This window comes from Lipomyces tetrasporus (assembly GCF_029532465.1).
Source record: "Lipomyces tetrasporus strain NRRL Y-64009 chromosome Unknown POJ06scaffold_7, whole genome shotgun sequence".
Lineage (NCBI taxonomy): Eukaryota > Fungi > Ascomycota > Lipomycetes > Lipomycetales > Lipomycetaceae > Lipomyces > Lipomyces tetrasporus.
In genome coordinates, this window is record NW_026611602.1 from 1,215,326 (window position 1) to 1,242,685 (window position 27,360).

Here is a 27,360-nt window from a genome sequence, read left to right on the forward strand (position 1 = left end):
TTTTCTTAATAAATATTAATTATACTAATTATATTCTAATTATATATATTCTGCTTATAAAAACTTATTAATAAACTTATTTTTAAATTTCAATTTACCTCATAATTTGTGATATTACTTTATAAATAATAATATAAATCTTTCTTTCAATTTAACTATTGGTTATTTTATATATCTCTTATCTTATCAATATAAAGTATACATTTTTTATCTTTATATAATCTTAATTAATGGTCTTCCTCGTGTAGTCTATAAAGCAGTGTAACTTTTATATGCTTATATTTAATCATCCTTATACTTATAGGAACAACCTTTCCTAATAGCGTTAAAGCATGCATAGGCTGATTCATAACACTGCGCTGAGGGGTGGTATATGCGGTATTAGGGCTTTTTGGAGGTTTCAAGGATTTTAGTGTATTCTAATTTGGAAGGCGGTGTGAACGGGTATAAGTAATAAAGTGGGGGGGTGTCAATGTCCCCCCACTGTAGCTGGGTCATGGAGCTACCGGCGATAACATACCCGAACATTCCTTGGTTGAACAAACCAACAATTTTGATTTCTAAGCAAGGGAATTGCCATTATGATATAAATGACCTAGATAGTCTTAGAATATCTTGTTTAGAGTCAAAATTCGTGTGTGTTCCAAAGTTTCAAGACACGCTGCTTCTGTATCTAGGTAGCTAATCAATCGCCCACAATGCCACCACCAAGAGGAACCCCGAATCCACTTGAGGGCCCTGGTAAGTTGTATCTGGTATGCGAGAGAGGGAAAAGTAAAGCTTATTGTAATGGACTGCAGGAGACTATGATGTTACACCCACTGTCCACAGTGACACCTATCCGGAAATCGACCCTGCGAAGACTGACCTTTCTGGAAAGGCTGTGCTTGTTACAGGTGGATCACGAGGCATTGGTCGCGCTATAGTTCTTGCATATGCACGAGCTGGTGCTTCTTTCATCGCTGCAGCAGCACGCTCTGGTACTTCAGACCTAGCAGCGGACGTTGAGGCGGCTGCCCTGTCCGCTAATCGGACACCTCCAAAGTATCTTCCTATCACCCTTGATGTCTCTAGCATTGAAAGTGTAAAGGCAGCTGCAGTAGCCTTGGAGAAAGAGTTCGGTAGATGCGATGTCATCGTCAACAATGCTGGAGTATTCGGCGATTTCAGTCTCCTTGGGGACTATGATCCTAAAACATGGTCAAATGTCTTCGATGTGAATGTGCGAGGCCCATACCTCGTCACTCAAGCGCTTTTACCGTTGATGATCAAAACCGGTGATGCGTATGTCGTCAATATCTCGAGTGTTGGGGCCATCCTGACTGCACCTACAGTTAGTGCATATCAAATTTCAAAGACGGCACTGTTCAGACTTTCCGACTTCATCAACAAAGAATATTCTGAGAAAGGTGTGATTTCTTTCGCAGTTCATCCTGGTAATTGTATTACGGATATGGCTGTCGCTATCGGTGCGGATCAGGATCCCCTTTATAAAGAAGGTTCGTGTTTTCTTTCATTATCTATTTATCCTTGTATTTCATAGGTATGCTCTTTGTATTAACCTTTTTTCTCTAGTCTTTGTTGATACCCCCGAGCTCTGTGCAAATACACTCGTGTTTCTCACATCCGAAAAGAGGGCCTGGGTTGGGGGGAGGTACATCAATGTCACCTGGGACATGCCTCAACTGGCGGCTAAACAACAGGAAATAGTCAACGAGGACAAGCTCAAACTCACTTTGAAGTACTAGCTTCAATGACGTAGGGTATGGGGATCCTGGTCATATGGGGATCCTGGTCATAAGATGCCCCACTACCACTTTGCGAACACAATAACTCATAACATGGAATATAATCAACCATCTAAAGGCGATCAATCTGAAGAAAAGATCCAAAAGGCTATTGTGGCCTTAGAAAAGAAGGAATTTCCATCCATTAGAAGTGCAGCCCACCACTTTGAAGTTCCTAAGTCAACTCTCACGGCTCGAATGGCTGGAGCTAAATCGCGTACTAAGTCTCACGAAACCTATCAGATCCTCTCGAACGTGGAAGAAAAGACACTAGTACGATGGATTACACGTCTTACAGCGACAAGGTACCCTGCAACACCGGCGTTGTTGAAAGAAATGGCTGAAGAGATTCGTACTCGACGCGTTCAAGTCGCGTCGCGTCGAAATAACGAACCTACCGATTCTACTCCTATTGGCCACGAATGGCTCTACCGATTCCTAAATCGATATCCAAGCTTGAAAGGAACTTACTCACGCCAGTTGGAATCGGCACGACATAAAGAAGCAACCTCCGACAAGAATACAGCCTGTTTTGACGCTTTTCAACTACGACTCCGAGAACAGAAGTACGAACTCTGCGATATATACAATATGGATGAGACAGGATTTGCAGTAGGCGACACTCAATCTACGCGTATAATTGTCGATTCTACTCAGAAATCGAATTGGAAGGTTACTGCAGGGAAGCAAGAGTGGGTAACTGTGTTGGAATGTGTTGACGGAGCCGGCGGCGCCCTACCACCAATGGTTATTTTTAAGGCCCAGAATACCAATTCAGCATGGATTCCGCAGAATACACCTCCCGATTGGCGCTTCTCAACGATACTAGCGGCTGGACGTCTAATAACCATGGTTATGAGTGGTTACGGAAAGTATTTGAGCCAGAGTCACGCAAAGAAGTCTAAAAATCGGCCACGGTTACTGATTATGGATGGCCATTCTAGCCACATCATGGACGATATGATTGCTCTATGTATGGAGAGTGGTATTGACCTTCTTATCCTACCTCCTCATTGTTCGCATTTACTTCAGCCACTTGATGTTGGGGTGTATGGGCCATTAAAGAGATATCATGCTCAAGAGGTGGACCGGTGAAGCGAATGACCCAGCTGGTCGAAAGTCAGAATGCTGAGCTAACTATTTTACGGAAGGAGCTTCAAGAGTGTAAAGAGTTGCTTCAAACCCGCAAGAAACGAAAGTTACAGGGCGAATTTGTGTTTAGTACGGAGGAAGTGTTGAAAATCGTTCGCGAGGCGGAAGAGAAACCTAAGGCAAAACGACCGCGTGGGCGGCCACGTAAGCTCCCAATTGAAGAAGTAGATAAATTAGAAGAAGAGGAAGAAGTAGAGAATAGTTCGAGCGAGTCGGAGTTGGATTTGGTCGATTGTGTGGCGCGTAGGACAAGGTCAAAGTGAGGAGATGGAATTTAGTGACCAGGTTCCCCATATGACCAGGTTCCCCATACCCTACGTTATTAATAAATTAATATCTATTTCTATTTCTATGGATTCCAAAGAAATTGCTGCAATAAATCATAATAAAATGATTAGAAATTGGGCAGATAAAAATATATTAAATTCCCAAATAATTATCTATTCAGTCAGATGGATCAAAATTAAAGAATAAGAATGGAATAGGGATTTATTATTTAAATCCTGATAATTCTTATGCATATAATACTGGAGAAAATCAGGAAATATTTGATTCTGAGTTCTATGGAATTTTTAAAACATTAAAAATTGCAAAAGAAAATATAAATCCATTTATTTTAGAAATTTGGATATTTTCAGATTGTCAATCTGTTCTAAAAGGCTTAAAATCAAATCAAAAAATCAGAAATCATTTTATATAGTTATGAAGAAATATATAAAATTGCAAAAGAAATTAATTCCCAGAATATAAATATTAATATCTGGTGGTCTCCAGGTCATAACTTGAATATTTTTGGGAATGAAAAAGCAGATCAAGCAGCAAAATATGCAGCTGAGTATAATTGAACTTCAAAATATTGGAATTTCTATTAGTTTTATTAAAAGAAAATTAAAAGAAAAATCATTATTAGAATGGAATTTAGATTGGCAAAAATCTAAAAATAATAAAGAAAAAGAATCCTTATTTGAAAAATATAATAATATTAATTTTAAATGGAAAGCAAGCCCATTGAAAATTAATAAATTATTATGGAGCACTTCACTATCTTACAATTGAAAATAGGCCATGGCTATTTTCTATCTTATTTAAAAAGATTTAATCAACAATATGAGAATGATATTTGCAATAAATGTTATATGCAAAGCAAGCAAACACCATATCATTTGATTTTAGAATGCCCTAAATATAGATTATCTAGGGATTCAACCATTGGTAAACTAGAAATAAATAAAGTTAAAAGAAATTTATATTTCCTATATTCAAATAAAGGAATCTCAATTTTAATTAAATACCTAAAAGAAACAAAGATTAGTACTAGAAAATGGCTATTATTAGAAGGAGAATAATTTTATTATATTATTACTTCTTAAAAAACATTTATTTCCATTCGCTTATTTAAATTTCCTTATATTTAAGATACTATATTTGCACTCATTTAATGTCTTCGTATCGTAGCAACGGTTCCTACTATTACAGCAACTCCAATGGCAGCACCTACTACAATGATGGAAAAGGTAGCTCCACTTACACCCCACCTGATGGAAAGAAATAGGCAATGCTGCGGAATGCGAAATCTAGGATTTCATGGACCAGGAAAGGCTTTACCTGGCAACGGCGCTTAAGGTAAATGAGCTGCGCAATCGCAACTACAGATTCTCAACCTGGGTACACAGGTATTAGTAGTTGCTTAACGTCATTTATTAAAGTTAAGTATGGTATAATTACAAGATCTATTTGTCCATCGGTTTAGGGTTACTTCCTCACGAACTGTCAGAGTTCACTGGACTTGACTCGAGTACTACTATATGGACAAGATAGCTAGGGCTGTGTCGGATGCGGATATCCGCCTAATTTGACCGTATCCGCCATCCGCCATCCGCCATCGCGAGGTTGGCGGATTTACATCCGTCATCCGTCATCCGCCATTACAAGTTTGTCGGATCCTCATCCGCCGTCTTGTCGAATAAATCCGCCTTCCTATCCGCCTTGATCGGATAAATCTAAAATAATTACACTAGCCTAATTAGGTTAGAGGGTTTCCTTTGATAATTTAGCGCCAAACGTTATTTGGAAATCAAAATTTCACCCGATTCGTTAATACGACTCTCTCACCTTAAGTAAATAATAAAATAGTCAGGATTACAAGACAATGTACTTGTCAGCAAACGCGTGCGGCATCGACGATCTGCATTCTGTAAGCGCGTCGACGAGAATGTGCAATGTTCTGCCTGAGAATTAATCCAGTCTTTTCAAATCTCGAATACAAACCTCGAAATCCATAGCCAACTCGTTCGGACATTGCGATAAAATATATCCTCGCGGAACTCTAAGCGTTTCGAGAATATACACTTCTCAGCTACATTACAGTGAACTTGGACCTGACCTTAAATACTCCACATCGATCTTTCCTAATTAGGAAATTATCCGCCTTATCCGCCAATTTGGGACCTGGCGGATATTTATTCGACATCCATATCCGCCAACTTAAAATGCGGCGGATATTTATTCGAGGCGGATAATTTGGCGGATAGAATCCGCCACATCCGCCCATCCGTCACAGCCCTAAAGATAGCTTGTAGCTTATGCCGATATATTTTAGAATATCAACTATGCCGGAGAACAGGTTTAAACCCTGCCTGTTATACAATTCTCCGGCGGACAACTCACTTCCGCAATTACAATTAGAAATCAACAAGAAAGCCAAAACGCAATTACAAATCCAAATACGAAGACCGAGGCAAACACGTTCCTTCCGCCCATACCCGAGAGGCGAAGAGTCATCTGACCTCATCCCGTTCCGCTCCCTTCGAGCCGACCTTCCGGTCCGGTCTCGGTAGTGCGGCTTAGTCGGAGCGACCCTGTGCGGCTCAGTACGAGACCCTCAGGAGACGACTCCCGACAGGAACTGTGATGCCCAGTGTGTGCTACCATATACTAGACTACCGTTCAAATAATACCCCATCCAATCCCGGCGTTGTCAAAACGTTGGGTCTGGTGCGGTCTAATACAAGGGTGCGACATTGTGAAACGCTGAGTCCCTCGCTACCGGTTATTCCAGTTTATTCTAAAACAGTCGCATTATATCTTAGCGGTCGCCAAAGTGCATGCACAGAGGCTTGACCAGATTACGCCCCATGATGCGAACAAGATCATTAATTCACATCACCACAGGACTACGAATCTTGGATGTTGGGAGTCGAAAGCGAAACCAACTTATCGCGGCTACGCTCTATTCAGCGTATCTAGAGCGCGGACCGGTTTACGGCTAGACTGCACCAGATCGCTCTTATTGCGGATAATCGACATGCTGAGCTCAAAGCGACTCTTATTGCGGATAATCGACATGATGAGCTCAAAGCGACTCTTATTGCGGATAATCGACATGATGAGCTCAAAGCGACTCTTATTGCGGATAATCGACATGATGAGCTCAAAGCGACTATGCATAGTTACAGCTATGATGTCTCGCACCTCTGTCACAACCGAAAATGCTTCAATCCAAAACATTTGATTGTGGAATCGAGAACGAACAATCGAAACGCAGGATTTGCAGTGGGCACAGAATCCTAGTACATGACTACTTCAGCTATCACCCATGTGCACACGGTAGCCTTGAAAAAATGCGCAGGGCTTGCAGCGTCAGAGGGTCGAGCGTGATAGAGATCGCTATAGAAGGCGTGGATTTGAAAGTCAGTGTATTTTACAAGCTATTTACATGCATGTACTGTCGAAAAACAAAGGAACGAAAGGAAAACGAAAGTAAAACGAAACGGATAAATTGACAAAAATAAATAGGCAAACAAGGAAACGAAGAAGGGAAAGAGAGAACAAAAAGGAAGCTTAAGGCGACTTGGACTCCCAGCATCCAAGATCGGTAGTGATGGCGCGATATCTATTAATGAGCTGCTGCGCCATCATGGGCGCAAGCCTATGTGCATCATTGGTACCTGTCGCTATATCATCTGGATCAGGCTCTGTAGTTGCTGCCGTTGATGTTTGCTCGTCACTGTTCGGCATTGTGTCCTGTAGATGCTGCACAGGTAGGATGCGACTCTCCTAGAGCCGCTAACGGCACGGGTGCCCCTCGAAGCCGCAGCGAACCTGGAGGTCCGTATCACGGGGGCGAAGTGGAAGCAGCCGCGAAGGCATGTACAGTGCCCCTGGTCCTGATGGCATTCCAGTACCCGACTTCAATCATATTTTCTGGCCAGAGGTCTGCCCTTTCCTCACTGCTGTCATCAACGCCCTCCCGGACACGGGTCTGCTCTCTCACACACAGCGTCAGGCTAAAGTTCGCCTTCTCCCCAAAACTGGTTCCAAAGACGACATCCGCAACTGGCGACCTATCCCTCTCCAGAACACTGACTGTCGGATCATTTAGCAGGTCCTCAACACGCGCCTTCTTACCGTTCTGCCCGATTGGTCGGCCCACAACAAACGGGTTTCATCCCGGACAGGTGGATCGGCACCAACATCGAGCTGATGCAGCTTCTCCTTCAGTATGCTCATGCTAACTCGGGCCATGCCATCACGGACTCGATCTCAATTCCACCCTAACCCACAGCCTAGTCGAAAGGCTGACCGCGAGCCAACCTGGCATCTCACCAGTATAGCGCAGTTTCATTGGGTTCTTTAATATTGTGTTTGCAATGGATACCGTTCTTCCGGTTATTGACATCTCGAATCCGACGGTAGAAGCGGGCCAGAAGCTGTATGAAGCGGCGGCTTCGTTGGGATTCGTGTTTATTGAGGGTAGTGGATTCACTTCTGATGAGGTGAATCAGGTGTTTGCGGTGGTAAGTCTGTGACATGTATACCGTTGCTAGATGCACAAGAGAGATTCTAATTACGTGTTGTATTAGTCCAAGGAATTTTTCTCGCAATCATATGACGAGAAGCAGAAGTTTGCAATTTCGAAGGCTAATCGAGGATACTCGTGCATGAATCGAGAAGTGTGCGTCTTTTGAGAACTCAATTGTTTAACTCTTTTGTTTTAACACCTTCTTATATAGATTAGATACAGCCAGAAATCAAGGAGACCCTAAGGAGTAGGATAGCATACCAATTAACGTCCGATCATGCGGAATGCTAACACGCAATAGGGCCTTCAACTTCGGCCAATTCAAAGACGACAAAGCAATGCAACAACTGCCACAAGCGTTCTCCAACTTTGAGCAAGGCATTGCAGACTTTCAAAAGAAATGTCACATGACCTGCCACAAGCTGCTGGATTTGCTCGCCGTTGCATTGCAGGTTGACCCAGCGCAGGGTGGTGACGAGTGGTTTTCGTCCCGGCATGATTGGGAGAAAGTTAGCGGGAGCATACTGAGGTTATTGTATTACCCTGCAGTTAGTAATAGTGATGGAGAGAATGAAATTCGTGCTGGTGCGCATACGGATTATGTATGTAACCTGAATTGTTCGCGCTGAGGTTGGTGGTGACCTGACAATGTTATTAGGGATCGATGACGCTATTGTTCCAGCGGGAGGGACAGGAGGGATTGGAAGTTTTGTCACCTGCTACGAATGATTGGATTGCCATTCCTGCTCTACCAGCCAAGGACAGCAAGTCGTGTCCACCTATTGTCGTCAACATTGCCGGTGCGTGCATCGACATTACTTTCTGAGTTTACTGCAGGCCAATAACATCTGACTTTGCTTACATAGATCAACTAAGTTTCTGGTCAGCCGGCGTCTTGAAATCCGCTGTTCACAGGGTAAGATTCCCACTTCAACAAGTTCGACTCGGAGTCGATCGCTACTCAATGGCATACTTCTGCCACCCGGCGGACGACACGTTGCTGGAACCCGTACCGTCCCCTATCATTCAGTCACTCGAAAGCGAAGGTGCAAACGCGGCCGCAAAGAGCGGAGATAAAGTCTTGACGGCGGGTGAGCACCTCATCAGACGTCTCGCGGCCACGTATAGCTGGAAACAATAGATTTTGCATGAATGTAATACCAACTGACGGCGTGCATATCTTCGTACTGGGATTGATCTGGCGTTTTGTTGTCGGTTGAAGTAGCGACTCCGATTCTTGGTTCATTTAAAAATTTTGATTAAGGAGTTTCGTGTAGTTATTAGATTTGTTTGAAAGTGTGATCGGATAACCCAAACCCAATGATGGTTTCTGTGATCATGATCACACCGTCAACAAGACAGTCAAAAGCATTGCCAACTTCCGGGAAAAAAAGGTGCAAAAATCCCGTATAAGCAGAAGCCTTACAGCAATAGTCTTGGAATTTCTGTTCTCAATTCATAGAGTCGAGAGTAAACGTGCGCCAGTGTTCGATAACGCAAGAACACGCGGGGTTGCGCAAAAAATTCATGCATCACAACTTCCGCCAACGCAAAGAACACAAAGCACAATATCCAAACGTCTGCTTCTTTTCCCCTTTTACTTAATCTCTCATTTACAAATACGCTACCAAGAAAGAGCTATACGATTAGCTTGAAATTGAGATATGTCCTTTCAGAGATCAAGCAAGAATCGGCCCGGTGGCCGAGTTACGAAGAAGACCGGCGGGAACGGGTTTCGGCCACGAGAGATCCTGTTTGATTCAGACGCTAGAGAGTACGCCTTTCGTGATTCGTTTTAGAATTCAGTTTATTTTATGGGGGTTATAAGCGATTCTGATACGGAATGCAGGCAGTATTTAAAAGGGTTTCATAAGCGGAATGTCGAGAGGAAGGAGAAAGCTGCCGAGCGCGCCAAGGAACATGCGCGGCGAAACAAATTAGAGGAACGACAGGCAGTATGTTTTGCAAATGGGTAGAAACCGCGGAACGAAATGCTGACGACGATGTAGCTTCGCGACCAGCGGAAAAGAGAGCTTGAAGAGAAGATGCAGATAGCGAGTGCGATGTATAAAGGTGGGTCGTACGAAGAACATCTGCACGACGATGTAATGTTGACGTTTGCGCAGAACAATTGAATGACTCAGAATCTGACGTATCGGATAACGAAGCTGGAGTTGAGGAAGAACAGGAGTGGTCTGGCATTGTTGATGATGTTTCGGACAAGGAAAACTCCACCGGCAAACCGGTAGCTAGCATTCTCAAGGGCGGCGAAAAATTTCGGCATATACAGAAATATAAGAGTGATGCGACGAATGGGGATGATCCTAATGACTTGATGAACAGTGAAACTACGGTTATTATCGAAAATTACGATACCGAAGAGCCGAATCAGAACGGAGACTCTGAAAATCCGCCTGATGGCCGGTCGGAGGACGTGTTGAGGAAAAGTCTCCTGAGGGTGGGTATCTGGTGTATGCTATGCCGACAAAGACATACTAACTGGCGATATCAGGCCGCATTCTACGCGGAACGCGTCAAGAAGATCAACAGTGGCCGACCTGTGGCTCCCAAAAGGACAAAGAAGAAGTTCAGATATCTGACACCACAGGAAAGGAAGTCGAACGCAAAGAAGGAAAGAGCCAGAAATAAGCCTCGGAAAATTTAAATAATGTACACAGCGTTTTCATATCATAGACTGCATATCGGGTTCGGATAATGTATAACTAATTAATATTAAATTAACAACGGTTGCCACTACGAGAATCTTCGTATGCTGATGCTATATACACACTAATATCATACATCACTCAAAATATGCGCCATCTATACCCCGTTTCATTCCAGTATTCACATATTAGACTGAGTTATCGAACCCATACGTGGTAATTATGCGCACCTCTAGTCTTTTGCCTCATGCATCCCTGTTCCGCCTTCGGTCATGACAATAGGGAGGCGTCCTGACGCTGTGGATCTAATCCACTCGGTCTCTATGCGTAGGAAAAGCCATAGCCAACGTCGCAAAAGTTCCATTATTTCCAGTGCGAACACTCCTCCCTCTTGTTCATTAAAGAAGTATAAGTGTGGGGATATCTTCAGACTCCACGTGAACCTACCGCCACAGCATTAGCTCGAATCTTAAGTGCAAATGGTAGGTACCATACCGTAGTATAAAATCAAGAAATACAGCTACGTAGTAAACGTACGAAGGGAAATACATAATTGAACGCAATCCCTTATGGGCCAGGTTCGCATTCTTAGATGAGACGGTGAACATCGTGAGGTCCCAATCTCTAGTTACGTCCCAGTAGAACGAGAAAAGAGAGTTGACAATCATAGACAGAACCCTGATGCTCAGGTTAACGACTAGCAATATAGAAAAAATGATAACACAGCATACCATAGATTGTATAGCGTTAAAGCACCGAAGAAAGTCGCAGTTTCAGACTCCGAATATGACCTCTGCACAGCGGAGAGAATAATAACCGGAAATGTAGTTGAATACTTTATGGCATTGAGCAAATGGTAAAAGTCCTGACCACCGCTCCGTAGGTAATCAATCAGACATTGCCGTAGCCGGATAAGATACGGGATTGCTATGATTGCGGGGACAATGTACTTCCCACCACAAGTTCGATCTGGCATCGATGCGACCGACTTGCGAGAGAGGAACATGCACGCCATGATCCACATGTCACCGAAAACCTTTGTGTACGACGTGAGCGCATCAGCGACGAGCGTGTCTGCAAATCTCGTATCACGATCAAGTCCACCAAACACAATTCTCCGCATAGTTCTCAAAAATCGGTATCGGCCAGACTGATGAAACGCGATGCCGGGATAAAAGAAGACGCCAGGAACAGCTATAAAGCAGGACAATGGTAATATGTCCAACGCAAGGAATGCAAAATTCTCGGACGCGTTTGATGCCATCCAAAAGAGGGTTGCACTGGCCACGTAAACTACAGTCAGGATTCCGGCCACCTCGTACACAGAGCGATATAAAGGAGGTCCGGTTCTCTGCTGGTTGAACCGTATCAATGACTCGACATCGATACGCAGTTTCGTAAGGTAGTGTAGTGTTATTCCCCATGCCCAGACACCTTATTGTCGTTAGTCATTTATGGGTCGCGCAAAGTGCTAATAATTAGCAGACGAGTGAGAAGAGTGGGTACCTAATATAAATGTAGACACTGCCCGGTAGGGCAGAGGAAAGTAGGAGCTGAATAGGCCATCGACAGGCTGTTCGATAACTTGTTCGGCAACCTGCTGTTCGTCCATGGGTGCTGCTATGCCACCGCCTTTGTAAGTATCTGACAAGGTCGAAGCAAATATTACTATTTCTCGCCGAGCTTCAGTCGGGACATTGCCGTGCGCAATAGCAAACAGCGGCCTATACTGAAGAGGAAAAAGATGTCGTATGGGGTTAGTTGACGGACTGGATTTGGCTGCAGCACAGCCTTAGCAGCAAAATAATATATTCGACAATGAAATTACACCCTTGAAGATAAAGTGTGCAGCTGCAACACGCGAATGCATCACAACGCGGCTCTGCGCAAAGGAGAGGCGCCGCAGCAGGCCGACCTGGTGCCGCCTTTGTCAGGGGTCAGGGTTAGGAATAACCTTGCCGAAGAACGACGGTACGAACCTCTTATCGATGTGTAAGCTCCAACCGCGGCTCTCCGCATGCAGACTCAGCGACTCTAATATCAATAGACAGCATACCGCCCACACATATACATAACTGATCGAAAATGGCATCTTCCGAGTCTGCTATGAGACATTCGTCAGAGAACGTATTTTCGTTCGCGTCTGCCGCCGATATTAGTAAGCTTATGCTCGCGAGGCGAATCGTTCTCATACTTACAGGGCATAGTTCGGTCCAGTCAGAAAGATGATTACGTGGAATCAGTACTAAACGACAAACTATCTGCAGTTATACGTCAGGTTTTTGGTGTGCAGTATAAATTTTGAGTACGTTTGACAGCATGCTGATAATAAGGACAGGCACTCGCACCCTGCACAAATTCAGCTCGGAAGTCTCGCTTTTGGGCGGGCTAATGTACTTGAGCTTGACGACGCTGTCAGGGACGCGGACACTAGGCGAGGAATATTGCGATATTTTCCTCGTGAGCAAGAATCTTGATTCGTTACTTGGTTTCCGGGTCAGTCGTCGATGCCAGCGAAGTCTGGGTGAGTCAAACTGACATGCATATAGCAACGCTTGGGATACGTGGTATCCAGCACTGTCTTCCCATACGTCCTCAATAGGAGCTTACCGACTATTCGACGCAAACTGCGTCACGAGATCGACAAGCTGGATCAGTCCCGGTCAGCTGATCCTGATAAGCAGCAATTGCGATCTCGCATACGTCGGGTGTTACTACGAAATTTGCAAAGCCTGACGTCCGGAGACGCGGTTAATGTGCTCCATTTGGCTGTGTTTTACTTTTATGGGTCGTATTATCATTTTGTGAAGAGATTGTGGGGAATAAGATATGTATGTGTGGTTCCCCGCGTTGCATCATTTGCGCGACTAATGAGATTCAGATATTTCCGCGACAATTGCAGGAACACGAACAGCGACCTGGCTACGAAATTCTAGGCTTACTGCTCTCTGTCCAGCTCACTGTCAAATTATTCCGAGAGTTAAAGCTCTTACTCCCCGAATCTCCCGAGTACCAGAACCAAGCGGACGCGGGTACAGAAAAGTCAATTATCGAAGACGTAGGGACGCACGTCACTATAGACTTGTCAAATCCCGAACAGCTGGCGTTTATACCTGAATCATCAAGAAGATGCCCGTTGTGTTTGTCGTACATGACTGACCCGGCCGCGACGCCTTGTGGCCATTTGTTTTGCTGGTCGTGTATTTGTGAGTGGTGCGCTGAAAAGGTATGCATTTTTTAATAATGATGTTTGACGAGGACTGCGACTGATATTAGTAGCCGGAGTGTCCGCTGTGTAGACAGCCTTCCAAGGAGCAGAATTTACTGTTGTTGAAGTAGATCGGTGCAGAATTTGCCGTCAGGGTTAAATCATTGCATACTTTGCGCATTTCAACATTTCGATATTTCCCTTATTTTATGTATATATATGGACCTCGTCTATTGGCTTTCGCGAGATGTCACTATTCGGAATTAACCGTCCCGGTGCGTTCCGACTCGTGCGCGCCGCACGGGCATCTCATCTCCGCCGCAGCCGCAATTCGTTCGTCACCTGGCGTCAAATCCTAGCTTTCAATGACATTTCCGAATGAGGCATGGTTATTAATTAAATGCTCTATCGACCTGCATGTACGTCGAATGGTCTGTACCCTCATCAAAATGTTTCACCCCGGAAGAAATCTGACACCTAATCACGTTTCCCAATCGAGGACTCACTTCCCCTGGACAAGCCCAGCCGCATAACGACAGCAGCATCCCGCGCACAAATTGGAAAAAAAAGGGGCAGGGTACGTGGCTGTGAGGTTGCCTATTCCGGATAGCAATGAGATTATGGAAGGCTTCCCTGTGTACGGACGATCTGTTGTACTGCCCGGATCCGTCCTGGCCCTTGACCCCGGGTGTAACCTCAAAACCTCGGGCCTTGTGCTACCAGACGGGACGAAATGTAACGCATGTGCGACGACTTCGTCACCGGTTCCTGATCTATTGCACGTTCTGACTTAGAACTATCGGCTGGTCATTTGATTAGAAATATGTACAGGCGCGAAAAATATTAGACGATAGGGAAAATTTATCTATTGGTATTAGTAATTACATCGCTGTAGATATTAAAATAATATATACAATAAGCATAGCAATCAAAGCAAAGAATCAAAGTCTACATACTAACCAGTCGCGCGACGCCGAACAAAAGGAATCCCAAACTGTCGAATCAAAGGCACACAAACAAAAAAAACAAAAAGAACAAATTAAATCCCAGTAAAATATAGACACGGAAAATAGTACAGCAAATTATACAAAGCTACCGTAGAACCCAATCGACCCGACCATGAAACAATTTCGGCAAAGCCGACTACTGAATCATGCCGCCGCCTCCGACCCGATCCGCGTAATGGCCAGGTGACCGTCCCCGGACCATGATGCCCCCTGTCGCCACACGCTGGATCTCGAGATACCGGATCCCGTTCGTGCCGTGTTCGGCATTCGACACGACGCCGTCAAAGCACTCGGTCTCGTCCACGGCCGCATAGAGGATAGCGACGACACGGAACATTTGCTGGGCGGTGTTCTTGCGCCCGTTGTTAGCCGTCGCGCGCTTGAATTGGATGCGCTCGAAACAGACGATTTCGGCGCTTTCATGGTTCAAGTCGAAGGACGCCTGCTCGTGCTCGGAGTCGTGGCCGGTGCTATAGTCTGGCGAAGTGGACGAACCTCGTGTTACATTATTCGACGACAAGCCAGCAGACGCGGGGCGGTCCATCGGGATGAAGTCTTCGACGAGTCCATGTGCACCGAGAGAAGCGGGGTGCGAGATTGGAGTGGCCATGATTCGGCCGTCGCTCAGCGTCGGTCGGATGCGGGCAACAACCGGCTTGCGGCGCGGGCCCTGGTCGCGCTTGGATGTGTGCTGGACCAGTTCGACAGGACGACCATTTACCTCGTCCTCTGCGACGACCGTGACTGCGAAGAACTTGACTCTGACGACACGTTGGCTGCCGTTGCGCAGGTCCAAGACAATGCTGAAGTTGTGATTATCGACGCTCTGGCGCGAGCGAGGAAGAAGTGGCGAGGAAGATGGCTGTGGAGTTGGGAGCGCACTCAGCGGAATGTCAAACACCACATTAATTGTGATGGACAGGTAGTTTCGTCGGTAGGCAAGCCATCTCGCAGACTCAAAACGTAGACCACGGCTGATGGCGGCATTGATCTGGACCCGCACGGCGTGGAGATTGGGTTGTTGAAGATGGGGGATCGGAGGTAGGCCAGAGAAGGACGGCGTACAGAGCAGCGGGCGGGACGCACGTGGGAATATAAACTGCAATCCACTCAGAGGCGCATTCTGCGACGATAGGGCCGGATGTAAGGAAGAAACTGGGCTGAGGACTGGACTGAGGACTGGGCTGAGGAGACCGGCATGATATGCAGTAGGAAACGATGGCAGAAGCGCGGGAGGACTGGGCTCGAGAGCGAGAGGAATCGCATATTGAGCCGGAAGTGGCTCGGGACGAGGGGCAGATGTTGTCATTCTTTTGGGGGCGGTTCAAGCAGAAAAATAGGCCCGGCAAGATTGGGGAATAGTGATGTAGTACTGATTGATTGATGGAGACAATAGCCGATAGAAGCGAGGGTAGGACAGAACGAAGTGTAGGAGGAGTGGGACAAGTATTTATGTGAGTAGGACGAGGCGAGCTTCGCACAAAACACGCCGCCCGCGCACACAAAAACGTCACAGATTCCAGAAATGCCTATTCGGGAGAACTGCCAGCCCCGAAACGGCAGTATAAGTGGTCCGCAGCCACACTTAGCCCGCCGCTCAGGTACCCGGGCACATCGTCCCCCCCCCGCGTGTGGCTGATACCCCACACTCCACAAGCCCATCATGTGCAATCAGTTGTTCTTTGCCAGTACAGACAATCTCAAACAGAATATCATCGTAGAGTGCGCTGATCCTGAGGATGTCAATTCATCATATTCACACACACACCTACCCTCACTACTCCCACCCACAAATGCCATGCAATCACACAGCGCTCGACCAGAACATTTTGCTCTCTGACAAATGGATAATGAGGACCTCTGTAGTACAGCCATATGTGCCGATGCACCGTCAAGCACTTTCCTGTCGTTAGGCGCCAACAGGGATCGTTTGTAAGCATTCCAATTGTCACCAGCACTCGCCATTAGCTAGTATATGGCACCACCTCTCGTTGCACATTCACGGACAAGCCCATTTAACCATAACCAGGGTCCAATCTGATATCAAGACGCCCGTAATCTTCTAGATGGCTTCAGTGGTACAATTGTCACATTGTGCGGCCGCTCAGATGAGCACGACGACACTGTCGTCCAAGCGAGCACTTCTGTGCTACCACCAATTCCACCAGGATAAAGTCTTGCGTTAACTTCAGTAAAAACCTCAAATAGAAACGCTGCCGAAATATGTGACTGTCTCGAAGTTGCGTCCCATATATGGTCAGCTGAATTTATCATGCGCGTCCATTGGCTGGAAAAGTTGTCCACAAACCGCGTATCTCACAAGTTGCACCTGTCGGCTCCTGTAGTTTGATATCTTCACCCGTGTCATGCAGCTAGCCACAATACTGGAAGTGAAGACGGAGCGATAATTAATCTATAGGCCGGGATCGTCTAGTGACCTGTGATAACGAATGCCGGGGGCACTTGTCCTATGAACATTCGGCACTAAACCCTTTTCAGCCAAACTTTATTATGAACACAACACGCTAAGCTATTTCAGTCAAGCTAAATATATTCGGACAGAGCACGCTAAACTAGATAGGGTGAGGATGTTTTATATTGCACGGGAAGCTGTCAGCTTCCAATCCTTGGAAGGATTAACAGCGTTCGTGGTTTAGCGGTAAAATTCGTCGTTGCCATCGACGAGCCCCCGGTTCGACTCCGGGCGGACGCATATCTTTTTATTTTTGGTAACTCCTCGTGTTTTTTTGTTTGTAAGCCATTGATAGGGAGTCTACGAATTAAGAGATACCAAGTGTTAATCTTGCTTGCCATTCATGTATTAACCTAGCGGGATAGTTTGTTGTGAACTATATTTTCTCACTAGTACATTGGAAAACTCCTGTCGACAAGCTCTGTCCACATATTCAATCCTCCTGTCACATCAAATGCGTTCTGTATTTGGTGGCTACTTCGTAACCATTGGACAGCAGTTCTAGAATCATTTCCAAACCTGCATATAACGAACAATGGTATCCCCTCTCTATTGGCTTTGTCGAGAACTGGAGACAGTGCTTCAGGATTGTGATTTCCTAGCAATTCGGAGAGTGGGACATTTATAGACCCTGCTAAATTACATATCCCGTACTGTGTCTTGTCGCGGACATCGAGTAGCACATGAGGCGACTGGATACGACGCTGCAACTCCTTCACACTTATTGACTGAGAAGCATTCATGTCGGGATAAACGTCGACAAGTCCACAGAATTCTGAGTAGTCGTATTTCCCACTTGTTATGTCTGATACTGATAATGTCGGCGTGTCACCACACACTATACACGACCTCTGCCGGCCTCGAATCCTGACCGACCGCCACTGCCTGCCGTGTATAGCGCTGAAAAATGTCATTGTCCTCGGCTCAGCCGACGGAACGTGGCCAGTCGCTATTTTAATAGCCTCAAGAACCTGAAGCGTGCCCGCGACAGCCACCACAGGACCGATGATTCCCGCATCTGAACACGCCTCGACATATTTAGGTGGATTCGGAAATAGACATCGATAGCAAGGTGCATCTGGCCCCAGGTTTAAAACGACGAGCTGGGCCTCTGTTCGCAGTGCTGACGCCGAAATCAGAGGCTTGTTTAACAGCCTTGTAGCGTCTCCGAGTAGGTACCGGGTCATTGGGGTGTCTGTACAATCGAGAATAATGTCATATTCCCGAACTATGTCCAATACGTTACCATGACTGACTGCAAGAGGGTATCGCGTGTACTTCACGTTCTGATTTCGTGACCGCAAGGCTTTGACCGCTGCATCCACCTTCAACATCCCGACCGAGTTGTTTGAGAACAGTGTCTGCCGCGGGAGGTTGGACAACGAGACCGTGTCAGGGTCAACGATGCCTATAGTTCCAAACCCAGCGCCAGACAGATAACTCAGTGCAGGACATCCGAGGCCGCCTGCACCAACGACCAGAATTTTTGCTTTCTTTAAGGCAAGCTGGCCCGACTTACCAATTTCGGGGACTAGCATTTGCCGACCGTATCGTATGTACTCTTCGAGGTTGAGCTCATTGATATCAATAGTGGTGGTAGCCTTGTCGAGCTCGACAATATCGTTTTCAAGCTCAGCAATGCGTTTTCGCAGACTTGTAATCTCGGCTTCAAGGTCATCGCGAGACATAATTCCGATATCGAAGATATCGCGCTGTGTCCATGATAATAAGGTAATGGCGAGGATCTCATTGAGACTCAAGTATTTCAGCGTGACGAGTGAGCCGCACCGCTCGTTGTTAAGGTTGCTTCTGGGGCAGTGGATGCGGCTGGACTTCCACTTGCTTTTTGGCAATTCCTATCGATCATTTATTTACCAGTCTGAGCCGCCAAACCACAGTTATTACTAGAATAATAGAATCAAAAACCGGTGGCCTCTGACTAACGGCATGGCTCATGTTGCTCCTAAGCCGAGATCCTGGCCATGGCTTTTTCGTATCCGCGGCTCGTATCGGCGAAAGTACATACTGTAAGTTGCAGTCGCAGCGTGGCTACCACACCAGCAGTTACAGCTAATATTACGACCAGGCTCGCACTTATTATAGTCATTCTTCTCCGAGTGCTCATAAACAGTTTCAAATCTGCGCACAACAAAATCCAGTTTCAATTCTCGACACACAGCGTCCTACACACGCCTGATCCAGATTTAAACATAGCCCGCGCAGAAGCAGTCAGGGCAGAGTTTAAATGGGCAGTTGGGAAGTACAAAGACGCAGCGTGGGGCAAGGATGAGGTCCTGCCAGTCAGTGGCGGGTTCCAAACCACGCGGAACGGCTTCGCGGCTACGTTGATTGACTCGCTGACGACTGCAATGGTCATGAATTTGACAACTGAGGTTGTGCAGGCGCTGGACTATGTGGTCAACACGCTTGATTTCGACAAGGACGACGGCACGTTGGTGGATCCGTTCGAGACAACAATTAGGTATCTCGGGTCATTAGTTTCGGCTGTCGATATTCTTGACGCGGGTACGCTGGTTGGCCCAATCCCGCGGCAATCTCGTTACCGCGAAAGCGTCCTTCAGAAGGCAATCAAGCTGGCAGAGAAACTGGCTCCCGCCTTTGACTCGCCGCTGGGAATTCCATGGCCAAGGGTCAACTTTACAGCCCATCTCGGCGTCCACGAGCCCGACTCGCTGGGCGACATACACCTCAGCAGAGACATCTCTCCTGCCGTTAGCCCTGCCCGAGCGGGCTCAAATTGGCTAGAGTATTATCGGTTATCGCAACAGGCCATGGATCCAGTCTATACCCACAATGCGACCCGCGGGTGGGCGTCTCTGGTCTGGAACCGTAACGAGGAGACTTTTGACGGCTTGGTTGACTCGCCCATGGACTCCTTCTCAGGGTTCTCCTTGGGCCATACTGTGTCCCTCGGCGCCGGCCACGATTCTTATTACGAATATTTGATCAAGGCTGCCCAATTGGCACCTCGTGATAAGCATGCGTCGACATACCGTAAGCGTTGGGAACAAGCCATGACTTCGACAATGGAACGTCTCGCGTTCAGGGGTACGCCCCCGGATTCGTATCGAGCGGACGGCAAGCGCAGTGATAGCGGATACCTCTTCATAACGCAGTACTTTGATGGCACGTACATGAATGAAATGGGTCATCTAACATGCTACGTTGCCGGTAATCTTATCCTCGGTGGCAGATATTTGGAGCGCAACGATCTCGTTGCATTCGGCCTTGAAGTGCTCGAGACATGCCATGCCACATATGTAACAGCGACAGGTCTCGGCCCGGAATCCTTCGTGTGGGAACCCCCGCGGCGAGATCCAAGCGACCAGGTTCTCGACGGCGGGTACGAGCAGGTCCGCTGGGCCATATCTGCGCCAGGCCCGCACGAGCACGAGCAAGTCCGCAAACTAGGCTTCTGGGTCTCCGACGCTAGGTATTTCCTTCGCCCCGAAGTCATCGAAGGGTATTTCTACGCGTACAGAATCACCGGCGATCCAAAATACCAGGACTGGGCGTGGACTGCGTTTGAAGGTCTGCGCAAGTTCTGCAAGGCCCAATATGGGTATGGCGAGATCCAGGACGTCACCTTGCCCGATGGTGGTGGCCCGACTGTTGACAGCTCCGAGAGCTTCTTTTTGGCGGAGACATTGAAGTATTTGTTTTTGATCTTTGATGATCCGGATAGACTTAGCTTAGATGAATGGGTCTTAAGCACAGGTATACTCTATTCGACGACGTGTAAGACTGTTTCTGTTTGCTAACACGATCATTAGAGGCTCATCCTTTCCGTATCGAGTAGGTGTGAATCTACTAGATGCATCTTCAAGCCTGTATATATATACTGGGTAGAGCTTCACTCCGAGGTTGCGCAATTGTCTAGTGCTGACATATACCGAACCTAGGAGGAGAATTGACACTTTAGACCGTCTGGCGTTATCATTCTACATTGGACATTGAGTTTTGGGTGTTAAACTGGGCAGATTTATATCGGTAGAGTGAACTAAAGTACATTACATTTTGCTCCGGGCGGCTACATAATACCTTAACCTTGCATCTGCCTTGCACCAATATGAAGGCTACTACTTACATATCGTATCATATCATACATGTACATCTACTTAGGCAACAAATGAATTACTCTTCAAACGATCCCAAACTAGTCACACTCCGATTCGGTTTAGTCGAGCCAAGTTTAATCTTGCTAATCCGCCGCCCCATCCTACTCGCTATACCTTTATTCTGGCCGAGCATTACGCTCGGCGCTTTTTGCGACGAGGACGACTTCATTGATTCCCGTTGGGACGAATTCGTTACTGAGACTGAGATATTGCTCATCGACGCATTCCGATCGAGTGCCAATGTAGTCGTCGACGGCTTGCTTACGTGCTTCGACGGGGCCGGGGAGGATGCGAACGGTACCGCTGCCGGCGGCGATGCTGTGCTTGAAGCTATGCTTTTTGGTGTAGAGTTGCGCGGCAGTGTAGCCATACCAACGCTTTCCGGCTGATGATGCGAACTGGTGGCAGATACGGCGGTCGCCTGCGGCGTGAGAGGACTCAATGATGCGCTTTTCGCATCCTCGCTCGGCCGGCCTGCTCTTGCACCGGCAATAATGTCCATGCCATCAATAACCCGACCTTTACTCTCTAGGAGTCGCAACTCGGTCTTAAAATTCCGCTCAAACAAAACAACAAGACTATCATGCAGCGGCCTGAGCGCCGACGATACTGTCCGCGCATGCACTAGCAACGCGTACTTTAACACGGCAGCGTAATCCACAATCGCGCTGTCCAGCCTCGTCTTTTGGTCCTGTGAGTCGGCATCGGTTGCGTAGATGGCCAGCAGCGCGCGATACTGCTGTACGCCGCCGTTAACTGGCGCGTCGACCGCACCGGAGAGAACCATGCTCAGTTGCGCACTGTTCGACTCGTCATTGTGCGACAGTGTGTGGCGAGCAATGTGTAGGATCTCGCTCGTTTTCCGGATGACCGCGTCCGACGCACTCGTGAGCGGGGATACCCATGTTGCTTCAGACGATTGAATCACGCTCCGCCGGAGAATAGTCGGGAACGCTTCTTTGGTCGTGAAAACTGTTTTCTCGACCCAGACATCGGCTGGATTATAGCTTGCCCTTGCTGCATTCGCTGCCGATTTCACGGGGCGTGAGACCGAAAATCGTCGCAAATCGCTACGGAGAAACAAATCCCGCTCGTTGGGCGCGATACCGACCGCGCCAGCCAACGCGTCGGATGGCTCTGGACTGACGGCCATGATCTGCAGAAACTGGCCCTCCGCGTTCGCCGTCTCGGTGTCGAAAATCGTAGAAGACGAAGTAGTCGAAGTAGTCGAAGCCGTCGACGCAGATGATACATGCTTGTTCTTCGCGGAGATTGTTGCGGGCGTGGCTGTCGTCACGACCGTGGCATGCGGATACAATTTCTGTAGCCGGTCCGTGAACTCTGACAGCTTCTCCCACTGGCTTCCCTGCACGACAAACTGCTTTCCCCGGAGTGCGCGGTGGAACCCAAGACCTTGATAGGCGACTCTAAAGAACTGCGGTTGCGGACGAGTTGCGCCTGATGCGGATAACTGTTCTTGGTAGATCTTTGCGATAGAAGCGAATACTGTCGACAACTTGCCAAGATCGAAGGAGATGGATTCGTAGGCCCGCGCGAGCTCTTTGTACACCGATATCGCCAGCTCGGGCGCGTTTCCGAGCGTGAAGTATTTCACCATTTGCAGAGACAAACTTTCACGCCGCTCAAATGATGTCTGCGCGGGTAGCTCCGGTTCGGCGAGCGCTGGCAAATGCACGTCTTGACGCCACTCATATATTACGGCGTGAAGCCCGAGCGTGAGGCCTGCTTCTGCGTAGTGCCCACTGAGCTCCTGCATGCGAATGAGCTGGTGAACGTATAGGACAAACGTGTCCTCGCGGTTCAGATCCTTGAGGAATTGCATGAGGTTTAGAGTGCACAGGATGCGGTCATCGTTGTAAGCGTCGCTGTCAGGGAGACTGTGGAGATCGACTAGAAGGTCTACTAATCGCGACACGGCCGTCAGCATTTTGTGGACTTCGATGCTGAGTGGGTCTTTGGTGGTGACGGGGAATAGCTCGAATAAAATGTCGACGAACGCGCTCTTTGAAAAGGAATCGGCCATCATCACAGATGCCTTGGTCTGGAACATGTGATCCAGTACCTACACTGATTAGCTAGATATTCGCCTAATAATCAATAAGGACAGCTCACGTCAATAATGTCACTCTGGATGTCATGCAACCCGTTTCTAGCGTTCCACTCACAAACAATCATGCTCCTCAACACACCAGCAGCCTGGGTTCGTAAAACTTCATGACGAGAGCCCCACAACTCGACAATCATTCCAACCAACGCAAAGCCACCGCACCATTTATGCGTCACGAACCGGTTCTGCAAACCACCGACGCGACGAAGTCCATAGAGTGTCTGCTCAGCCGACACTTCGTCGCCAATCGCGTCCCACATCTTTAACAGAAGGCGCGCCCCACGTTCACGGACATCGACCGTGATGGCACAAACGGGGCGTCGTTTCTGCTCAGTGAACGACTCGACTTCCAATTCGGTTGAGCCCACCAGGCGGATTAATGTCCTAAAGAACATGTGCCATATCTGGACAACCTGTTCATTCTCTGAAACTCCGTCGTTTTGTGGCACGAAATATTCCTGTAGTACGAGCGAGACAAATTCCAGGCACGAGAGAATCGACCGGTACAAAAACATATACACAGAGAGCCAATTCGCTGGAAACGCATCGCCAGTGATCACGGCTTCGCAACAGCGGAGCACGTTGCTCATTAACGTAACAGCCTGCTGCTCGGTCAGTGTCTCCCCTCCGCCGGTATTGCTCGTGCCACCGTCATATGTCGCGAATTCGGATAACACTGCCAATAGCAGAATCAATTCTATTGACAACTCGTCAAACGGTGTCTTTTTCGCGCTCGTATCGACCGGTCGCATGGGCGGGAATGGAAATTTCTCGGGGAACAACACCGAGAACTCGTGCTTGAACTTCGGTGCCGCGCTGGCTCGGAGGACCCGGTTTTTGAGTTCATGCTGCAGCAGGACGAACGTGGCCGCGATGTCAGGCAGTAGCCGGACGTATAGGCCGCAAATGTCAGCGCATGATTCGCGAATCGGCCACAAAACTCGGAACTGCAAAGCGAGAACGGAACAGCACATGCGGATTTTCTCTTTCCATGCTTGCCATGTTGCTGGGGTCGCGAAGTCGGCGTCGGTTGGCGCGCCGAGGTATTGCTTAATCCACGATATTGTCTGCGACACGAGCTCGTTCCTGGCTTCGGCGGTGGAGGACGAAAACAGCCAGAGCGTCGAGTACGACTGCAGCAGTACGAGCCGATGCATGACTAGTTGCGGGTTCGAGCTGCACCCGGACGCGCTCGATTCAATAAAATCAACGGCAAGCTCGAGCAGCTGGCTGTCGGTGAAGAAAGATTTGAGTTCGGCGAGGTATCCGGCAAAATGGTCCAGCACGAGTGCTTGATGGGCGACAATCGTGGCCGCGGTTTCAGCATCGGCGCAATCGGCCGCGTCCTGCTCGACAATGCGACATAGTTGCTGGAACAGGTGGCGCAATAATTTTGGAAACGTGCCGAGTTCGATCGATACGGATTCTTGCGACTGATATATATTCCATGCTGCAGTGATGAACCGGAGAATGTATTTGCCGATTTTGAGCAAGCTGCGCACGTACGCACCAACTTCGGGGTCGATGTGACTCGAGAGGAGCCGCTGGTACCCGTACAGCAGCGGCGCAAGTACTACGGGGTAGTTAAACTGTCGCGTAATGTAATCATCGAGCATCGATTTAACATTAACGCCCCTTAGTTTTGTTAGTACTGTGCTCCTCGCTCACAAGGAATGACTTACTTCTCGGAAACGACGTCGACGACGTGCACGAGTGCGGCAAAGACACTGTCCTCAAACACAACCTCGCCCTTCTTCCACGCCAAGATGCCAAACAACGAGTCCAGAACTTCCCTTAATAGCTTGACAAGTTCGTTCTCGTCCACGAAGTCGATCTGCCTGAGCACGTTCATCAAGGTTGCTTGCCCTTTTGCCGAGCTCATGGCCGCCCGCCACCGGTTCAGGCCAAGCAAGGTTTCGTCTGCCGACAACTCGGTCGAGACAAGCATGCTGATGAGGTCTAGCGAACCGACTTGCACTCCCTGCGCGTTGGTGACAGGCAACGACCGCGACCCGTCTTTGGCGATCACGTCCTCGACCCAGAGCGGGAATACCGCGCGGCCGATGACGCGGTCGTGGCCAGAGAAGACGGTGATGAACACGACTGCGCCGCGACCGAGTGGCGACACGCACACGCACTCGCCGACTTTCTCGTCGCGACTGACGACACACGATGTCCAGGTGCTGGATGGCTGTTGTCGGTCAGCATCGCGGAACATGATCGACGCGGGCGAGGACAGGACGAGGTAATACAGCGACGTTGACCGGAGCATTTGAGATGCGAACACGACACCGCCGAGCGTGAGGTATAGTTCGTCGCGAGCGACCGTGCTGGACGTTGTGAGGAGTGTTCTCGGGCATGCAACCAGGTCGCCGAACAGGCATGGCGCGGCGGTCGTCATCAGGATTTCTGAGCTCGGAGACGCGAACGCCCGGAACGAGACGTGAATTTTTTCTAGTCTGTGAGACCGTTGACTGTGCTGTTAGCTTACAACAAAATAGGAGCATTGACAAACGTACATTCCATCGGCGCTGCCTTCGGCAAGACGAGTCCGCATGGTGCCCCACCCGCCATTGCTTGCCGCGCCGTCGACCTGTTTCGGTGCAAACACGCGGATGGCCATTGTGCGCTCGGCCTCAGCCCTCTCGCGCAGGACGCGGCCGACATCGACAATTCCAACCGCCACGCCGCAGCGGCCCTGAATCGTGTGCGTCTGTGGTTGGGGCGGCGCGACATCCGGAGGGTTAAACGCGGTCCACAGGCCGGGCGGGACATGACCTTGAGTGGCAGGCAGCACGGGTCGGGTCCGGGTTGTGATGTAGCCGGTCTCGTAGACCTCGACGACCATGAACACGTCGTCCCGGGCAACCGCGGCTGGCAGATCGACAAACAAAGCCGTCGCCGTCTCGCTACTGCCGTCGCTGGCACTGCCGCCGTCGACCTGCACGGCTTCGCTGATGACCCGCGTCTTGTCGCATATGTAGAACCGCGCAAACACGTTAGCATCAACGGTGGGCGCAAATCCAGACACGCGCATCATGAGGTGCAGCAGGTCTTTGGCGCTGGCCGATTCGGCGTCCCTCGCGTGTGTGGCCGTTGCAGCCGTCGCCTGGCGTGCGGACGTCGCCAGGGCCATGATCTGCTGGTCGCGGAAGAACTGGACGAGGTCGCCATGGTCTTTGTCGCGGCCGGTCCGGATTGCGCCGGTGATTTCGTCGCGCACGATGATATCGCCTGAAACTTGTTTGTTGCCCCTGACGAGCGCCCAGACGGCAGACTTGACGGTCTCGGCATTGTCGCTGCTGGTGTCGGACAGGAGTGACCTTCTCATGAGTGCCAGGTCGGCGATCAGTGTTGACAGTGTTGCAAGCTTTGTGTTCGGTGCCTGCGAGTGCATAAGCTCGTGCATGTGCGTCGGACACCATTCGCTCAGGGCGGCCGTGATTTCGGTGACAATTGGCGCGCTATGCGGTGGATCTATTGATGCGACGCAGTCGGCAGGGACGATGCCGACCGCGACGCGCGGGTCGAGATTGCCTGGCACGACCGATTTGGCAAGAACCGGTCCGCGAGCAACCACGTATCCTCTGTACCAGGCCGGATCTGTCGGGGCGGATTGTTCAAGCAGCAAGAGTTCGTCGCCGGCTAGGAGCGGTACTGTTGACGATGCGGGTGTGGGATCGTATGATTTGTGGGCAATTGCGTGCGTACAAGCCGGCAGTGCAAGCCATATCGTTTGCTTGTCCATGTCGCTAAATATCCTGCTAGACGACTAGCAAGATTGCCTGGCGAGTACTTGCAAATTTTCAATCTTCTCGATGTGCCGCTCGCAGACTTGGAGTGAACGGAACGGAACAGACAGCACAATCCGACAAAATCAATCACGAGTCCTATTTGGGCAACGCCTAATTTCCCACAGTGGATGCCAGGCTACCTGCGCCGCTTGCTGGGGTCTTACTGTCATTTCCAGAGACGAAGAAAGAAGACACCCCCTGGCTT

The 27,360-nt window shown here is 48.6% G+C and overlaps 11 protein-coding genes and 1 non-coding gene across 12 annotated transcripts; 7 read left to right on the forward strand and 5 right to left on the reverse strand.

The window, feature by feature from the left end:
• Nucleotides 1-698: 698 nt before the first annotated feature.
• Nucleotides 699-1,748, forward strand: POJ06DRAFT_291842 (uncharacterized protein; the record flags this gene model as incomplete). Its single annotated transcript, XM_056190373.1, has 3 exons — nucleotides 699-741; nucleotides 801-1,499; nucleotides 1,576-1,748. The coding sequence occupies 3 exons, from the start codon at nucleotides 699-701 to the stop codon at nucleotides 1,746-1,748; spliced, it is 915 nt and encodes a 304-aa protein (XP_056042908.1).
• Nucleotides 1,749-6,296: 4,548 nt separating this feature from the next.
• Nucleotides 6,297-6,748, forward strand: POJ06DRAFT_257020 (uncharacterized protein). The gene has a single exon (XM_056188096.1). It carries the CDS (start codon nucleotides 6,428-6,430, stop codon nucleotides 6,719-6,721), a length of 294 nt encoding a protein of 97 aa, XP_056042909.1. The 5' UTR covers nucleotides 6,297-6,427; the 3' UTR covers nucleotides 6,722-6,748.
• A 31-nt stretch (nucleotides 6,749-6,779) lies between these two features.
• Nucleotides 6,780-6,956, reverse strand: POJ06DRAFT_269518 (uncharacterized protein; the record flags this gene model as incomplete). Its single annotated transcript, XM_056189376.1, has 1 exon — nucleotides 6,780-6,956. The coding sequence occupies one exon, from the start codon at nucleotides 6,954-6,956 to the stop codon at nucleotides 6,780-6,782; it is 177 nt and encodes a 58-aa protein (XP_056042910.1).
• A 591-nt stretch (nucleotides 6,957-7,547) lies between these two features.
• POJ06DRAFT_257022 (uncharacterized protein) lies at nucleotides 7,548-9,124 on the forward strand. Its single transcript, XM_056188097.1, has 6 exons — nucleotides 7,548-7,735; nucleotides 7,802-7,893; nucleotides 7,952-7,987; nucleotides 8,042-8,342; nucleotides 8,399-8,540; nucleotides 8,607-9,124. Exons 1-6 carry the CDS (start codon nucleotides 7,589-7,591, stop codon nucleotides 8,879-8,881), a joined length of 993 nt encoding a protein of 330 aa, XP_056042911.1. The 5' UTR covers nucleotides 7,548-7,588; the 3' UTR covers nucleotides 8,882-9,124.
• A 12-nt stretch (nucleotides 9,125-9,136) lies between these two features.
• On the forward strand, nucleotides 9,137-10,452 carry POJ06DRAFT_257025 (nucleolar protein 12-domain-containing protein). Its single transcript, XM_056188098.1, has 5 exons — nucleotides 9,137-9,514; nucleotides 9,590-9,695; nucleotides 9,750-9,813; nucleotides 9,867-10,198; nucleotides 10,253-10,452. The coding sequence occupies exons 1-5, from the start codon at nucleotides 9,405-9,407 to the stop codon at nucleotides 10,403-10,405; spliced, it is 765 nt and encodes a 254-aa protein (XP_056042912.1). The 5' UTR covers nucleotides 9,137-9,404; the 3' UTR covers nucleotides 10,406-10,452.
• Nucleotides 10,453-12,269, reverse strand: POJ06DRAFT_257027 (EXS family-domain-containing protein). The gene is made up of 4 exons (XM_056188099.1): nucleotides 11,913-12,269; nucleotides 11,138-11,840; nucleotides 10,902-11,084; nucleotides 10,453-10,849 (listed from the first exon to the last, which is right to left on the reverse strand). Exons 1-4 carry the CDS (start codon nucleotides 12,016-12,018, stop codon nucleotides 10,639-10,641), a joined length of 1,203 nt encoding a protein of 400 aa, XP_056042913.1. The 5' UTR covers nucleotides 12,019-12,269; the 3' UTR covers nucleotides 10,453-10,638.
• Nucleotides 12,270-12,385: 116 nt separating this feature from the next.
• POJ06DRAFT_135493 (Pex12 amino terminal region-domain-containing protein) lies at nucleotides 12,386-13,862 on the forward strand. Its single transcript, XM_056184444.1, has 6 exons — nucleotides 12,386-12,564; nucleotides 12,614-12,691; nucleotides 12,745-12,902; nucleotides 12,956-13,237; nucleotides 13,288-13,632; nucleotides 13,686-13,862. Exons 1-6 carry the CDS (start codon nucleotides 12,492-12,494, stop codon nucleotides 13,743-13,745), a joined length of 996 nt encoding a protein of 331 aa, XP_056042914.1. The 5' UTR covers nucleotides 12,386-12,491; the 3' UTR covers nucleotides 13,746-13,862.
• Nucleotides 13,863-14,452: 590 nt separating this feature from the next.
• POJ06DRAFT_135495 (uncharacterized protein) lies at nucleotides 14,453-16,111 on the reverse strand. Its single transcript, XM_056184445.1, has one exon. The coding sequence runs from the start codon at nucleotides 15,928-15,930 to the stop codon at nucleotides 14,758-14,760; it is 1,173 nt and encodes a 390-aa protein (XP_056042915.1). The 5' UTR covers nucleotides 15,931-16,111; the 3' UTR covers nucleotides 14,453-14,757.
• Nucleotides 16,112-17,263: 1,152 nt separating this feature from the next.
• Nucleotides 17,264-17,334, forward strand: POJ06DRAFT_t61. The gene has a single exon. It is a non-coding gene; the product is annotated as a tRNA-Gly (tRNA).
• Nucleotides 17,335-17,419: 85 nt separating this feature from the next.
• POJ06DRAFT_257036 (uncharacterized protein) lies at nucleotides 17,420-18,844 on the reverse strand. Its single transcript, XM_056188100.1, has one exon. The coding sequence runs from the start codon at nucleotides 18,780-18,782 to the stop codon at nucleotides 17,484-17,486; it is 1,299 nt and encodes a 432-aa protein (XP_056042916.1). The 5' UTR covers nucleotides 18,783-18,844; the 3' UTR covers nucleotides 17,420-17,483.
• A 101-nt stretch (nucleotides 18,845-18,945) lies between these two features.
• POJ06DRAFT_135525 (glycoside hydrolase) lies at nucleotides 18,946-21,082 on the forward strand. Its single transcript, XM_056184446.1, has 3 exons — nucleotides 18,946-19,121; nucleotides 19,181-20,832; nucleotides 20,889-21,082. The coding sequence occupies exons 1-3, from the start codon at nucleotides 19,042-19,044 to the stop codon at nucleotides 20,912-20,914; spliced, it is 1,758 nt and encodes a 585-aa protein (XP_056042917.1). The 5' UTR covers nucleotides 18,946-19,041; the 3' UTR covers nucleotides 20,915-21,082.
• A 24-nt stretch (nucleotides 21,083-21,106) lies between these two features.
• POJ06DRAFT_135529 (uncharacterized protein) lies at nucleotides 21,107-27,215 on the reverse strand. Its single transcript, XM_056184447.1, has 4 exons — nucleotides 25,881-27,215; nucleotides 25,044-25,835; nucleotides 23,367-24,996; nucleotides 21,107-23,316 (listed from the first exon to the last, which is right to left on the reverse strand). Exons 1-4 carry the CDS (start codon nucleotides 27,107-27,109, stop codon nucleotides 21,250-21,252), a joined length of 5,718 nt encoding a protein of 1,905 aa, XP_056042918.1. The 5' UTR covers nucleotides 27,110-27,215; the 3' UTR covers nucleotides 21,107-21,249.
• Nucleotides 27,216-27,360: the final 145 nt, after the last annotated feature.